Consider the following 14,032-nt stretch of genomic DNA (forward strand, 5'->3'; position numbering starts at 1 on the left):
GGCAGGTTCCCGTGTGATAGACTGTAATTAGTGAATCTGCATTTTATTAGAATCTCTGAACCTTTATTCATATTTGATATTGACTTTTAGACTAAATCAGGAGACATAAAAAATTGTTCCAACCAAAATTGTAAAATAAAATACCAGTATTGTAAAATAAAATGGCAGAGCAGTAAAACAAAACTAAATCTAGGTCAGGATTACTTGAAAACACAGCTGACATGATTTGTTAGTGCACATAGTGGTTAAGGCTCTGTCTTTCATCCGGTCTAGCCAGGTTCAAGTCCCTTTTGGGCCCCTACCTAGCATGTGGATTTAGATTATTCAAACTCTCTGTATGAAAGTCCTCCTTATGGTGAAAATAATGGCAGTGTCTCCATGAAAAACACAAAGAAGATATCATATATATGGCATTACAGCAGCCATACGTTATACATTGTAAGTGCTATTTAAAGGTTGTATGTTTAACTCTAGGAAGACCTTTAACCAAACAAAACCTGTAGTAGATCCTATAGTGAGAGTAATGAATGTCTGTTAATATATAATAAATGTAGCCCACATTTCATATTCTCCTGCAGGTTCTCCTGGCTCTGAAGACAAATACCAGTTAGTGGTAACTGGCAGAATGGTCTCCAGAGATTTGGCAATGGAAATGGACTTCTTATAACAGACTAAGTTGTAATCACGGGCATTTCCTGCCTCTTTATCATTGGACCTTCCTTTCCTTCACTGAAGGCAAATTGAAATCCACAGTTTGATTTTCATACATCTGCTTATAACCCCTCCTCAGGCATTCTATGCAAAGGTGGCTCCTAGATTTATGGCAGCTTTTAGGTTGAAGCATTTCCACAATGACTTTGGATGCAAATTTGTTTTATTCCCCCACAGAGGTGGCACAGTAGGCCACTGACATCATCACCTTCCTGCATGTCTCCACCATCACCATCAGCATCAACTCCAGGTGGGCAGAATAAAAAAAGCTCCCAAATATATTGAGGTTTCTGTTTTCCTCTGCTGGATCCTGTATATGCTGTATAAAATTCTTCTTATTTATATAAGGTCAAACACAGCAGCAAAGACATAACAAAACTCCAAAGATTTCAGATACCGTTCTGCTGAATTTCGTGACAAAATCACAGGTAATCCCTATGCAGCATTGTTAGTAGTCCTTTATGTTTCTTGTTTGGGCTCATGATCTAGGCCTGTGGCTCTAAGTTTCATCCTGCACAGACACAATCAGCAGGTCACACATATTCACAAGAACAACCTTTCCCCAGCTACTTCCAGTTTTTTTTTAGGGGGGGGGGTTTGGTGTTGTAGATTTTTTAAAAAATTGGGGCGCCTGGGTGGCTCAGTCGGTTAAGCGTCCGACTTCGGCTCAGGTCATGATCTCACAGTCCATGAGTTCAAGACCCATGTCAGGCTCTGTGCTGACAGCTCAGAGCCTGGAGCCTGCTTCAGATTCTGTGTCTCCCTCTCTACCCCTCCCCTGCTCATGCTCTGTCTCTCCCTGTCTCAAAAATAAATAAAAACATTAAAAAAAATTTTTTTTAATAAAAAAATTAAACACACACACACAGGATATAAGTGCACAGCTCAGTGGAATTTCACAAACAGAATGTGACCCTGTACACAATGCCAACATCAAGAAACGGAATTCTGTCATTCCCTCAGAAACTCTTGTGCCCCCTTTAAAGTACTGTCCCCAAGGGGTGCCTGGGTGGCTCAGTCGGTTAAGCGTTCAACTTCAGCTCAGGTCATGATCTCACGGTTTATGAGTTTGACCCCTGCATCAGGCTCTGTGCTGATAGCTCAGAGCCTGGAGCCTGCTTCGGATTCTGTGTCTCCCTCTCTCTCTGCCCCTCCTCTGCTTGTGCTCTGTTTCTCTCTGTCTCAAAAATAAATAAAACATTAAAAAAAAATTAAAGTACTGTCCCCAAGGGTATACTTCTGCTGCATATATTCATAGATTTGGAGTTCTTGGGAATAAGTTTACAGCCATTCTAACATTTAAGAGATTAGATCACTGTTGCCTGTATTGCACTTTCTATAAATGGAATCATATAGAATGAACTCTCTCATATTGGCCTTTTTTTCCTCAGTCTATCTGATTTTGTGAATTTATCCATATAGTTGCATACAACCGGTTACTAGCAGTCATTAGCATTGCTGTATAGGACTCCATTATGTGAATATCACTTGATTGACTCATTCTACTATTAATGGGCAGGTGGGTAGTTTTGAGATGGGAGCTACTATGAGTAATGGAGTAGTGCTGGCATATAAACTCTAATAAGTCTTTTGGTAATTCCTGTACAAATTTCTGTTCAGTAAATTTGTAAAGGTGGAATTGTTGAGACATAGGATTACATCTGGTCAGCTAAAGTAGATACTACCACACAGTTTTCTAAAATGTTTGTAGCAATTTTAACACCCACCAGCAGTGTATGAAAATCTTGGTTGACCCACAACCTTGCCAAAACGTGGTATTAACTCACTTCATTTTAGCTTTCTGGTCAGTGTATGGTGGTACCAAGTAGTGGTTTAATTTTAATTTTCCCAATTACTAAGGACATTGAACATGTTTTGGACATGTATTACCCATTGAGTAACCTCTTTTGAAGTTTCTGTTGGGAAGTTTTGTCCACTTTTTTCTATTGTGAGCCTGTAAGCGTTCTTTGTACTATACACAATGTCAACCTCTTCTCTCTCTCTCTCTCTCTTTCTCTCTCTCCCGTGTGTGTGTGTGTGTGTGTGTCTTTTGAGGAGAACCGGCTCTTAATTTTTATAATTTACTTTGTCATGTCACATATACAGTTAATATGCTTTGTGCTGTTTAAGAAATATGTTTGTTTTTTTTTTTTTAATTTTTTTTTCAACGTTTATTTATTTTTGGGACAGAGAGAGACAGAGCATGAACGGGGGAGGGGCAGAGAGAGAGGGAGACACAGAATCGGAAACAGGCTCCAGGCTCCGAGCGGTCAGCCCAGAGCCCGACGCGGGGCTCGAACTCCCGGACCGCGAGATGTGACCTGAGCTGAAGTTGGACGCCCAACCGACTGCGCCACCCAGGCGCCCCAAGAAATATGTTTTTATCTCAAGGCCACAGAATATTCTCTTCTTGTTTTTCTATAAATGTCATTATTTATCTCTAAAATTTAGATGAGCAATCCATTCAGAATTGATTTGTTGTATGATATGGGTAGTTACTGCGGTTTTCTTTTACCTAATATGGCTAGCAAATTTCAGTTTATTCTGAAAATGTTGTATTACGCTCTCTCTATATGCTTTTGCTTATCGTAGCTTCACCCAGTTATGATCACCTCGTTCTTAGTGCTGACTTTTCCATGGAGTATACTGGAAAGTTTCTCCATTTACTCCTGTCTCTTGGAGTCTTTGGCAATCTCACAGGACCACAGAAGTTACTCTTGGTGTCAGATTCTTCAATGAGTCTCTTTGCTCAGAAGAATGATTGTTACTACTATTTAGAGGAAAATGTGCTAAATGACAGAATGGCCCCCAGGGATTTGGCAATAGCAGTCATCTTCTTATCACAGACGATAGTTGGAATCCTGGGCAATTTCTCTATTCTTCACCATTGTGTCTTCCATTACCACACCGAAGGGAGTTTGAGACCCACAGAGTTGATCCTCATGCACCTGATTATAGCCAACTCCTTGACGATGCTCTCAAAAGGTGTCCCCCAGACATTGGCAGCTTTTGGGCTGCAATATTTCCTCAATGAGTTTGGATGCAAACTTCTTTTGTATGTTCAGAGGGTGGGCAGGGGTATGTCCATTGGCAGCACCTGCCTCTTGAGTGTCTTCCAGACCATCATGATCAGCCCCATGAACTCCTGTTGGAAGGATCTTAAAACCAAAGCCCCAAAGTACATTGGCTTCTCCATTTCCCTCTGTTGGATCCAGTTCACGTTTGTAAATTTAATTTTTCCTATGTATGTGTTATATGCATCTAACAACTGGCACATGAAAAACATCACAAAGAAACGAGATTTGGGGTATTGTCTTTCTGCAGATACTGAGACAATCACAGTTTCTGTATATGCAGCATTGATAGTACTTCCTGAAGTTTCACTTTCTGGGCTCATGATCTGGACCAGCGGCTCCATGGTCTTCCTCCTGCACAGACACAAGCAGCGGGTCCAGCACATTCACAGCACTAATGTCTCCCCCAGATCCTCTGCTGAGTCCAGAGCCGCCCAGAGCATCCTCGTCCTCGTGAGCACCTTTGTGTCTTTCCACTCCCTCTCCTCCGTCTTTCATGCTTGTATTGCTCTTATTTATAATCCCAGCTGGTGGCTGGTGAACACTGCTGCAGTAATTTCCGTGTGCTTTCCAGCCATCAGCCCATTTCTGCTCATGAGACAAGACTCCACAGTATGTAGGCTCTGCTTTTCCTGGATAAGGAACACAAAATCCCCTAATCTTACCAGAAAAAATGTGAATTGTATGTGTCTGAGCAATGCCCAGTTGTTTATTTACTCCTCCTGCTGGAAAAGTCAATACAGAACCTAGGAAGTAACCACATGACTCTCCAGCGTGGACACTAATGGGCATTGGTGGTTGCATCACCTGGTTGAAATGGGCCATATACTGGCAGACTGGAAGTAGACAAAGCTGTTTGGCCTCATTCTGATGCCTAGTATTCTGAATATAGCTGTCTTAATGAAATGCTATTGAGGGAAATTGAGTGGATTTGATTCTAGCTTCTTATCTGTTGATTGGAGTGCTTCACTCAGGGATGTACTCATAGAAAAATCTGCCAGAGTTTAATACTGTGAAAAAATGGGTTATCAATATTGTTGGAAGGCAATTCTCCATGGGTTTCTCATGTATGTGCATGTCTTGTGGGCAGAGGCATGGGGAACTTTTGTTCTGGACTGTTTTTCATAGATGTTTGTATAAAGAAGTACCTTTGAAGATAATAGATTAGTGTCATCCTTTGGAGCAGTGGACAGATTAATTTGTTGTACAGGAAAATAAGAAACTTTAGCCGAGAAATGGCAATGACAAAGGTGACAAGAATTTTGGAGATCTGAGGAGAAAGTTAAGCCTGAGAAGTCTGTTTGAACATCCAGTGGAGCCCTGAGACATAGTGAGTTAGAAAATCCTCAGAAGTTGAAAGGATATCTGAGTCCTCATCTAAGAGCTTCAGGAACCACACCATCTCCCCTCCACAATAAGTGCTGGTTGCCACCATTCTAGGAAAGTCATTCCTTGAAAACATCTTACTGGTGAGTTTAAACTAAAACTGGAAGTAGATGCCCAGAGCCAGCTTCAAATATGTCCCACTATAATAACCTTGCTTGAGATACGTATCAGCTTTTAATGTCGCATGGCTTCATTCTCAGATTGTGCTCAGAAAAAAGGTGATAGCCTGTCAGGTGCTATATGTCTGTGTGGAGGACAGAGGATGCAGGTTTATTTGGAATCCTATGCCCCAAAGCTGCAGGTTCCAAAGGATGAGAATTTAGCCCCAATTGAATGATGATGATCCTAGAAGAATCCTAGGATGAATGGTGATTCTAGGAGACTGAAATCAGTAGGGCATTAAGGAGAGAATGTGAAATGATATGTCCCATTCAAGAGGGAATTCCTCCTGCCCCAGACAAAAGTGTGGTTCAAAACCTTGTGAGCGAGACAATCCATTCCTGCCACAGAAAGGGCACACTCTCCCAAAACTTGAAGTCAAAAAGAAGATGAAACATATGTATCAGTTACTGCACCCCAGAAAACAAATAATTTGACCTTTTTTTTTTTTTTTTGGCATAAAGCCAAGTCAAAGTCAGCTTCTGACAAAGGTGAAATCCACTTGAAATCAGATCTTTCTTTGTGAACAGTAGAGACTCTGAAATTCGGGAAAGTGAGACAGTCATTGGCCCAATCCCAGGGAAGAAGCTGTGCTTTTCATATGGACCACAAATCTGGGAGGAGAGTCAGTTCAAGGAGTGATTCCTGTCCAGACAGTGCCCATGGATGGACACATGAGTGACTGCAGGGATTCTTCCTAACTTGAACAAAGGACAGTGATGAGTGTTACATTCAACGTCCAAAAACCCACCTCTCCTCAGGAGAGGAGCCGGAGATCTCTCCTCTTTACAGGCTCGCTCTCTCTCTCTCTCTCTCTCTCTCTCTCTCCTCATATCAACCCAGAACTTCACTGGGGATGTGAGATTGCACAAGCCTGGAATTGCAGTGCAGATGCAGGAAAGAAAGAAGGGTGAGCTACTTTTCAAAAAAAAAATAGGAAGCTCCAGTGGTACCTTCATCTAATTCTCCAAGCTGGAAACTAGGAGCCTTGTCTAGAGGTGGTAAAATAAAGGGTAAAGAGATTTTTTGTTAACGTCTATTATTGAGAGACAGAGAGACACAGAGCGTGAGCAGGGGAGGGGTAGAGAGAGAGGGAGACACAGAATCTGAAGCAGGCTACAGGCTCTGAGCTGTCAGCACAGAGCCCGACGCGGGGCTCCAACTCACGAACTGTGAGATCATGACCTGAGCCAAAGTCGGTCATCTAACCAACTGAGCCACCCAGGTGCCCCAAGGGTAAAGAGATTTTATAGGAAGGTGAAAAGAATGCCCTTTTGGGTGGAGTCCAGTACCTTTAGGATCTGATAGCATCAGGAACTGGGGTGCAAGGACAGAAGTTCTATGAGCATAACATGAAGGCTCACACAGGTGCTTTCACAGGGAGAATCCCCTGTGGGACTCACAGGATCCCTGTGAAGAATGCAGGCAACATGCCATCTCCCAGGAGGAATCTGACAAGCAGGGAAGTTAACATTTGTCCAAAGTCGGGACTGAAAGTTCCGCTTCCAAACCCAACCAGCAGTCCCCCCACGCTCCACTGAACCTCATCCTCCCCCAGTGGAAAATAGCCTGTGCTGACTCCCTTCTCCTGATTCCCGTGGATGGGCAGGCATAGTACAGGAGACATGTCCCAGCCTCTGTTTCCCTGCTGTGGCCTCCCTGTAAGGGCTCTGCTCCCGGAGAGAGTCAGGCCACAGCAGCTGACATCTCAGAGACTGGGGACCTGGGATCCCATTGAAAGAGATTAGGGGTGCTCCTTGGAGGTCCCAGGATTGATCAGGCAGACCCTTAACTTTGTGTCAGTTTTCCTGGGCTGCCATAACAAAATGCAATGTTCAGCGTGGCTTAAAAAAAAAAAAAAGCCAGGTATTTTCTTCCACAGTTCAGGAGGCTGGAGGTCCAAGATACATCAGAAGGTGTATTTTCTTGTGACATCTCCTTGGCTTACAAATGGCCACCCTTTCATTGTGTCCTCCCTTAGTGTGTCTTCTGTGCATGCAGAGGTCTGGAGCCTCTCTGTGTCCCAGATTGCCTCTTATAATGACACCACTGAGAGTGGATCAGGGCTCAGCCTAATGTACTCATTTTAACTCCGAGAGCCTTCAAGGTTCTAACTCCAAATAGAGTCACCTTCTGATACTGGGATTTAGGACTTCAGCCTATCAATTTGAAAAGATCCAGTTTGGTCATTAACACTCAGCCTGCTGGACCCTTCAAACTCATGTCCTCCAGGAAAATCCACTTCCCTCCCCATACCAACAGCCTCAAGGTCTAAACCACTGTATAATCCACTCCAAGTCCCAAACTCACCTACTATCATCTAAGTCAAGAGTAATTGAGATTTGAGACATGATTCATCTTGAGGAAAACGTGTTTTCTTCCAGCTATAAACCTGTGAATGCAGACACATTGCCTGCTTCCAGAATACAATGGCATGGGGAGAGTTTAGATATTCCCATTCCAAAAGAAGGAATTGAAAAAAGGAAATGGGTCACCTGTCCCCAATAAGTAAAAAATCTAGGAGGGAAAATTCCCTTAGATTTCAAAGGCTTGAGGGTTATGCTCTTTGACCGGATGTATTGTCTTCTGGGCCTAGCGGGGTGCTGTCCCTGCCATGCAGTTTCCCCTGGAATGCCATTGTCAGGTGGGAATCCTATAATACAGATAATCCTTAATATCCTTAATAGTATGCCCCTCCCTCCCCTCCCCCCCCCCCCAGTATCTCCTGCTGTGTAAGGTGTTCCCTTCCCAGGCATCCAGGTGTTCCTCCTCCTCTACCTCGGAATGTTCCATGTCATTACCTGTACTTCCGCTTTCTTGCGGCCATCCCATAGTTTACTCAGATGTTTTGCCTGGAAGAACCAGGCACAAGAGGGCCGGTATCCTATACAAATTGGACCAGAAATGCATTTGACTCACAAGTGCAGATGGTGAGATCCACGTTTGTCACCGTTGGAGAGACAGGTGACAGATGAGCAAGGGCAGGAAGTTAGAATGATCCATGAGGAATGGGTTGGAGTTGGAGACATCGGCCTGAAGTCATGTTGGCTCTGTATGGACACCAATCGCCCCCCACACACGTTTCTACCTATGTGCACACGAGCGGTTCAGCACACACACGTACGTTTTCTTGGTGTTTGAGCTGAGAGGGTGTGAACACAGTGACACCCAGGAGCAGTGAGCATACCTAGTGTCCATGCCTTGGTCCATGACACGGTTCTCCCACAGCAGCAGCCAGGGGCTGCCTGGAGAGACGGTGCAGCCTGGACTAGGACAGGACGTGTATGAAATCAGCCTGCAGAGCTGCGGTGCCGTAAGTCAGCACATGCTAAACAACTCGGTTTCTAAAAATGGGCTATGTCAGAGGGACACGGGAGTCACCCGAAAGAGCTCCTCATGGTCAAGCTGGAACATCTTGATTTTATTTTATTTAAAAAAATTTTTTTTAACATTTATTTATTTTGTAGAGACCAAGACACAGAGCATGAGCAGGGGAGGGGCAGAGAGAGTGGGAGACACAGAATCCAAAGCAGGTTCCAGGCTCCGAGGCATCAGCACAGAGCCTGACCTGGGGCTCGAACTCACGAACCGTGAGATCATGACCTGGTCAGAAGTCAGCCGCTCAACCGACTGAGCCACCCAGGCGCCCCATGAAGTTGGATGTTTAACCGACTGAGCTACCCAGGTGCCCCTATATTTATTTATTTTTGAGAGGGAGACAGAGAGAGACAGAGTGCAAGCAGGGGAGGGGCAGAGAGAGAGGGAGACACAGAATCTGAAGCAGGCTCCAGCTCTGAGTTGTCAACACAGAGCCTGATGCGGGGCTTGAACCCACAAACCGTGAGATCATGACCTGAGCCGAAGTCGGACACTTAACCGACTGAGCCATCCAGGCGCCCTGGAACACCTTGAATTTAAACAAGAGCAGAAGAGGCAGTATTGGTTGTAACTCAGTATCAAACAGATGTGGAGTCTAAACTGATAAGAGGAAATCACTGAATAAAATAATAGAGAAAAAAAATCTCCTTTTCTGAAGAGTCCACATAGTTTATGTAGAAATTTTATCCTTAAGAAAGTAGAACATGTAATCCCTATTGTAAAGGTGGGCTGCACACAGTGACTTCTCTGCAATGAGTACAGTATGAAAAGGGGACACCTAAGTTTCGATGACGGGTCCTCATGCACATGACCTCATCCACAGATCGCAGCCCAAGAAAGGCAGGGCGGTCCTTAATCTGTCTGCCACAGTTTTCCAAGAAGTACACTTAACAGCTAGACCCCTGGCAGCAGCCCAGGAATCTGACATGTGACCGATGAAGGAAACAACTGCCTCTGATTTCGGATCTGCAGAGCTGGCATTGACACTAACCAGACCCAGTGGCCCAGGGGACACTGTTAGGGTGCAGCCTACCTAAACCATCAGTGAACAAGGATATACATTTAGGGCAGTCTTAGAATTGAAACTTCCTAGTGCCAGTGACTTTGGCTACACCATGGAAAGTTTAAACTTTCCTCTAAAGGGATAGGTCCCACTGATTCTTCTCAAGCTGACATGTTGCTGGGACCCATCTGTCTTCATTTGTGAATATTCACTTTCCAGGGGAGATGGAATTTTGGTGCCCTTCTTTCCTTGTCAGAAATGGAGTCCATGTTGACACTTTCCAAAACTGGTTTTTAAGAGTGAGTTTTGAGGAGAGCCCACTAAAAAGCTAATCACTACCTAAAAAAAAAAAGTACATGGTGTAGTTGTGTTGTGGAGGCACCAAACTCATATACCGGTGGGGCTTCTAGGTGGGGTCTGCCTCCCTTTGCCAGAGGTTCCAAATGACAGACTCATTACTCTCAGAGACTTGTGCCATCTCCCAAACTCCAGGAGTCCAGGAGGGGCTAGACCCCCTTTTATGTGATGGGAAGCCAGAGACACAAGGATTTTTTCCCTTTACTCCTGGACGGATTAAGCACTGTGAACCTGTCCATAGATTTTCACTTTAATTTTCACTGGAAAATAGGACTCTCAATTTGGTGGGGTTATAACAGCCACACATATTGGCATAAGACAAGGTGATTAAGACTGAAGCCTCTAACTTGCCAACGGAGAGCACATCATGTATGTAATGAAACTTTATTTGGTGATCATGTCTCCTCTGACTCCTCTTTGCTGTGACAGTTTATCGGATTTTCCTCATTTTTGACGATCATAATAAAGACAAACCTTGAAGTATATGTTACCTGATATGTAATTGCTGTGCTACATTGTTAAAGTGTTTTATTTATTTTTTTTTAATTTTTTTTCAACGTTTATTTATTTTTGGGACAGAGAGAGACAGAGCATGAACGGGGGAGGGGCAGAGAGAGAGGGAGACACAGAATCCGAAGCAGGCTCCAGGCTCTGAGCCATCAGCCCAGAGCCCGACGCGGGGCTCGAACTCCCGGACCGCGAGATCGTGACCTGGCTGAAGTCGGACGCTTAACTGACTGCGCCACCCAGGCACCCCTGTTAAAGTGTTTTAAATTCCATACAATATTTTTCACTTTTCTACTTCAATGTTATTTTCAATGTTATTCTTATTTTTGACTATTCTTATTTTCTATTTCAATTCCTCTGGTCTTGAAAAACCTCTTACAAACAAGCATACATTTGACCCCTTTCCTTTGGAAGTTGTACCATTAGTATTTGTTGGTTTTTCAACCTAGAAATTTCAGCATGATTTGAAAAACTAATCAGTCTTTTTGGCTAGTACATTAAACTCTTTCTTGACAATGTAAGGACATTATGCATAAATCTCACAAGAGCCCATGATTTTATTGGTGATATATGTTTTTAAGTACCTACAGCCCTTTAATACAGTACATAGATCAACAACACTATGCCCACTGATCACATTTCTGCATGCAGCGCAGACATCAATGCACAGAATATCATCAGACCCCCCAGAGCCCCCATCTGCTATCCCTCTCAGTCACCACTCATAGGGTAAACACTGCTGGGACCCCTACCAGCATAGGTTATTTTTGCCTGTTTGGTATTTTATATAGTAGAATAATAGAGCATGAACTCTTTTGTATTTGACTTTTTTCATTTCTTATGTTGTTTGGGAATTTATCCTTCCATATTATTCATCCCCTGGCATTGCTGTATAGGATTCCATTTTAGGAATATCAAACAACTAATCATTCCACTGTTACCAGGAGTGAATCTAGAGAAACAAGATTTAAGAAAGAGATTTCTGAATGGGTTCTTGAGTAGAAACCAAAGAATTAGATTTCAAATCCCTTTAGATTTATTTATTTATTTATTTATTTAAAAAAATTTTTTTAACGTTTATTTATTTTTGAGACAGAGCATGAACAGGGGAGGGGCAGAGAGACAGGGAGACACAGAATCTGAAACAGGCTCCAGGCTCTGAGCTGTCAGCACAGAGCCCGATGTGGGGCTCGAACTCACGGACCGCAAGATCATGACCTGAGCCGAAGTCGGACGCTTAACCGATCAAGCCACCCAGGCGCCCCCCTTTAGATTTAAAAATGCAAAAGAGAGCACTGATAGCCTATCATGGAATATCTTCCCTCAACACTCCTAATCAGCTACTTAAAAAAAAAAAAAGTATCTGGGTGAACATGTGTTTGATACTTGCAAAGAATTTTGGAAAACTAATAAACATGATAACATTGGCTGGTTGCTCTTAATGTTGCTGGACAAAGAGGTCAAAGAAAAGGCTGAACTTGGGAATTTGAGGTTCCAGCTGAAGCTCCGTGTAAATGACCCCAAGGCCTGTATGTGCCCTGAAGGAGACCCAAGCGTTTCCTTCCAGACCCCATCTTGCCAACGTGCCCAGGTCATCTTAACATAATAGAGAAAAATCCACTTTTTCCTGATCACAACACATGTCTGTTTACATTGTTAACACTCACTTGACGGTCTTCAAATATCAGTGGAAACAGTTTTTCGTTTTTGTACTTTCCTTTGCCCCGATGCTCTTTATCCTGGCCATTTCCTCATGAAAATATGGTAAACATGGTGATCTGCCTTCATAACATCATATTTCAAATGAATCAGCGCCCTCTCTGTAAGGGTGTGACTTACCTACAAAACTCCTAACTGGCTCCCAGAGACACTACTGCCCAAGAATGGATTTTTCCTCCAGCCCCACCCAGGCTATTCATTAGTTAGTGGGGACATTATATTCTTCAGCTGAAGGCATGACAAGGCCACATGCTAAGCCATATTCGTATAACTTTTCCCCAAATTTCATGCCAGGTGCATTTCTTGGAAATTTATTGCATTAGATTGAAAGCCACACACTGGAAGACTTCTCTGGAATATACAGATTGTTTCCAGACCAGGCATTTATTACTGCATATAAATTCTGAACTCCTCTACTGAAAGTATTAGGAAAACTTCGATTATATAAGTATTTACAAGATAATTATATTTCATTACAATGTTATTATGATTTATTGTTTATTTTGAAGAAACTGCTCAGCATGTCCTATTTATCATTGCCTTTTGACTCATAGTGTTATTTAGAACACTGAAGGGGTTGAATTAATTGGCAACTACGTTATATAAATACACACAGTTTACATATTTCTCCTAAGATGAGGGAATTTTATTATTTAAAAAAAGTTTAAGTTTCTTTGAGAGAGACAGAATTTTTATTTGAAAGAGAGAGAGTCTTAAGCAGGCTCCATGCTGATTCCACGACCCTGGTGTCATGACCTGAGCTAAAATCAAGAGTGAGATGCTCAGTGGACTGAACCACCCAGGCGCCCTGGATGAGGGGATTTTATATTCCTTGTCCATGCAAAGCACAGCCTGGGTACCCTGGAGTCATGGCTCATGAGCAGAAAGGGGCTGACAGTTGGGAAACATACAGACACAACTGCAGTGACATTCATGATGATCCAGCTGGGATTTTCAAAAAAAGCCACAACAACTTGAAAGATGGAGGAGAGGGTGTAAAAACAGACAAAGGTGCTCACCAGGAGAAGGATGGTTTTGGTGGCTCTGGACTCCGGGGAGGATGCAGAAGAAGCATTGGTTCTTCGAATATGTTGGACTCGCTTCTTGTGCCTGTACAGAAGGAAAACCATGGAGCTGCTGGCCCAGAGCATGAGCCCCAGACATAACACATCGGGGAATGATAACAACAGTCCATACAGTGAGTCACTAGTTTTGTCATGACGAACCGAAGAACAGTATCCAAAATCCTTTCTGTTTGTGATGTTCTTATCACTCAATGTGCTCGTTAAGTACATAGGGAAAATGATATTCACCAGCATTTGCAGGACCCAACACAGGAAAATAGAGGGGAAAATGTATTTGGGCGCTTTAACTTTAAGCGCTGCCCACCTGGAGTTCCCAGGGCTGATGGTGATGGCCTGGTAGACGCTCAAGATGCAGATGCTACCAATGGACACTCCCCTCCCCACTCTGTGAAGAAGGGAAAGAAGTTTGCATCCAATGTCACTGAGGAAATGTTTCCGCCCAAATGCTGCCATGGTCTGGGGGACTCCTTTGCAAAGTAGGGCTAAGAAGTTGGCTACAATCAGGTGCTTATGAATGAAATCTGTGGACCTCCACCTGTACTCAGTGAAGGAAAGGATGATATAATGACAAAGAAGTGAGAAATTGCCCAGGATTCCAACGGTAGTCTGTGTTAAGAAGATCAGGCCGATGGCCAGATCCCTTTTGACCATTC

General features: G+C 43.4%; 2 protein-coding genes across 2 annotated transcripts; one reads left to right on the forward strand and one right to left on the reverse strand.

Annotated features, from left to right (window-relative positions):
• The first annotated feature begins 3,110 nt into the window (after window positions 1–3,110).
• On the forward strand, window positions 3,111–10,564 carry LOC106972972 (vomeronasal type-1 receptor 4). The gene has a single exon (XM_027037128.2). The coding sequence runs from the start codon at window positions 3,285–3,287 to the stop codon at window positions 4,533–4,535; it is 1,251 nt and encodes a 416-aa protein (XP_026892929.2). The 5' UTR covers window positions 3,111–3,284; the 3' UTR covers window positions 4,536–10,564.
• Window positions 10,565–13,010: 2,446 nt separating this feature from the next.
• LOC106972971 (vomeronasal type-1 receptor 4-like) lies at window positions 13,011–14,030 on the reverse strand. Its single transcript, XM_027037165.2, has one exon. It carries the CDS (start codon window positions 14,028–14,030, stop codon window positions 13,077–13,079), a length of 954 nt encoding a protein of 317 aa, XP_026892966.2. The 3' UTR covers window positions 13,011–13,076.
• Between the last annotated feature and the right edge of the window lie 2 nt (window positions 14,031–14,032).

Source organism: Acinonyx jubatus, chromosome E2, assembly GCF_027475565.1.
Source record: "Acinonyx jubatus isolate Ajub_Pintada_27869175 chromosome E2, VMU_Ajub_asm_v1.0, whole genome shotgun sequence".
NCBI lineage: Eukaryota > Metazoa > Chordata > Mammalia > Carnivora > Felidae > Acinonyx > Acinonyx jubatus.

Excerpts from the sequence above, each read along its gene's own strand:
- LOC106972971 (XM_027037165.2), bottom strand. The coding sequence starts at position 14,030 with ATGGTCAAAAGGGATCTGGCCATCGGCCTGATCTTCTTAACACAGACT.
- LOC106972972 (XM_027037128.2), top strand. The coding sequence starts at position 3,285 with ATGCTTTTGCTTATCGTAGCTTCACCCAGTTATGATCACCTCGTTCTT.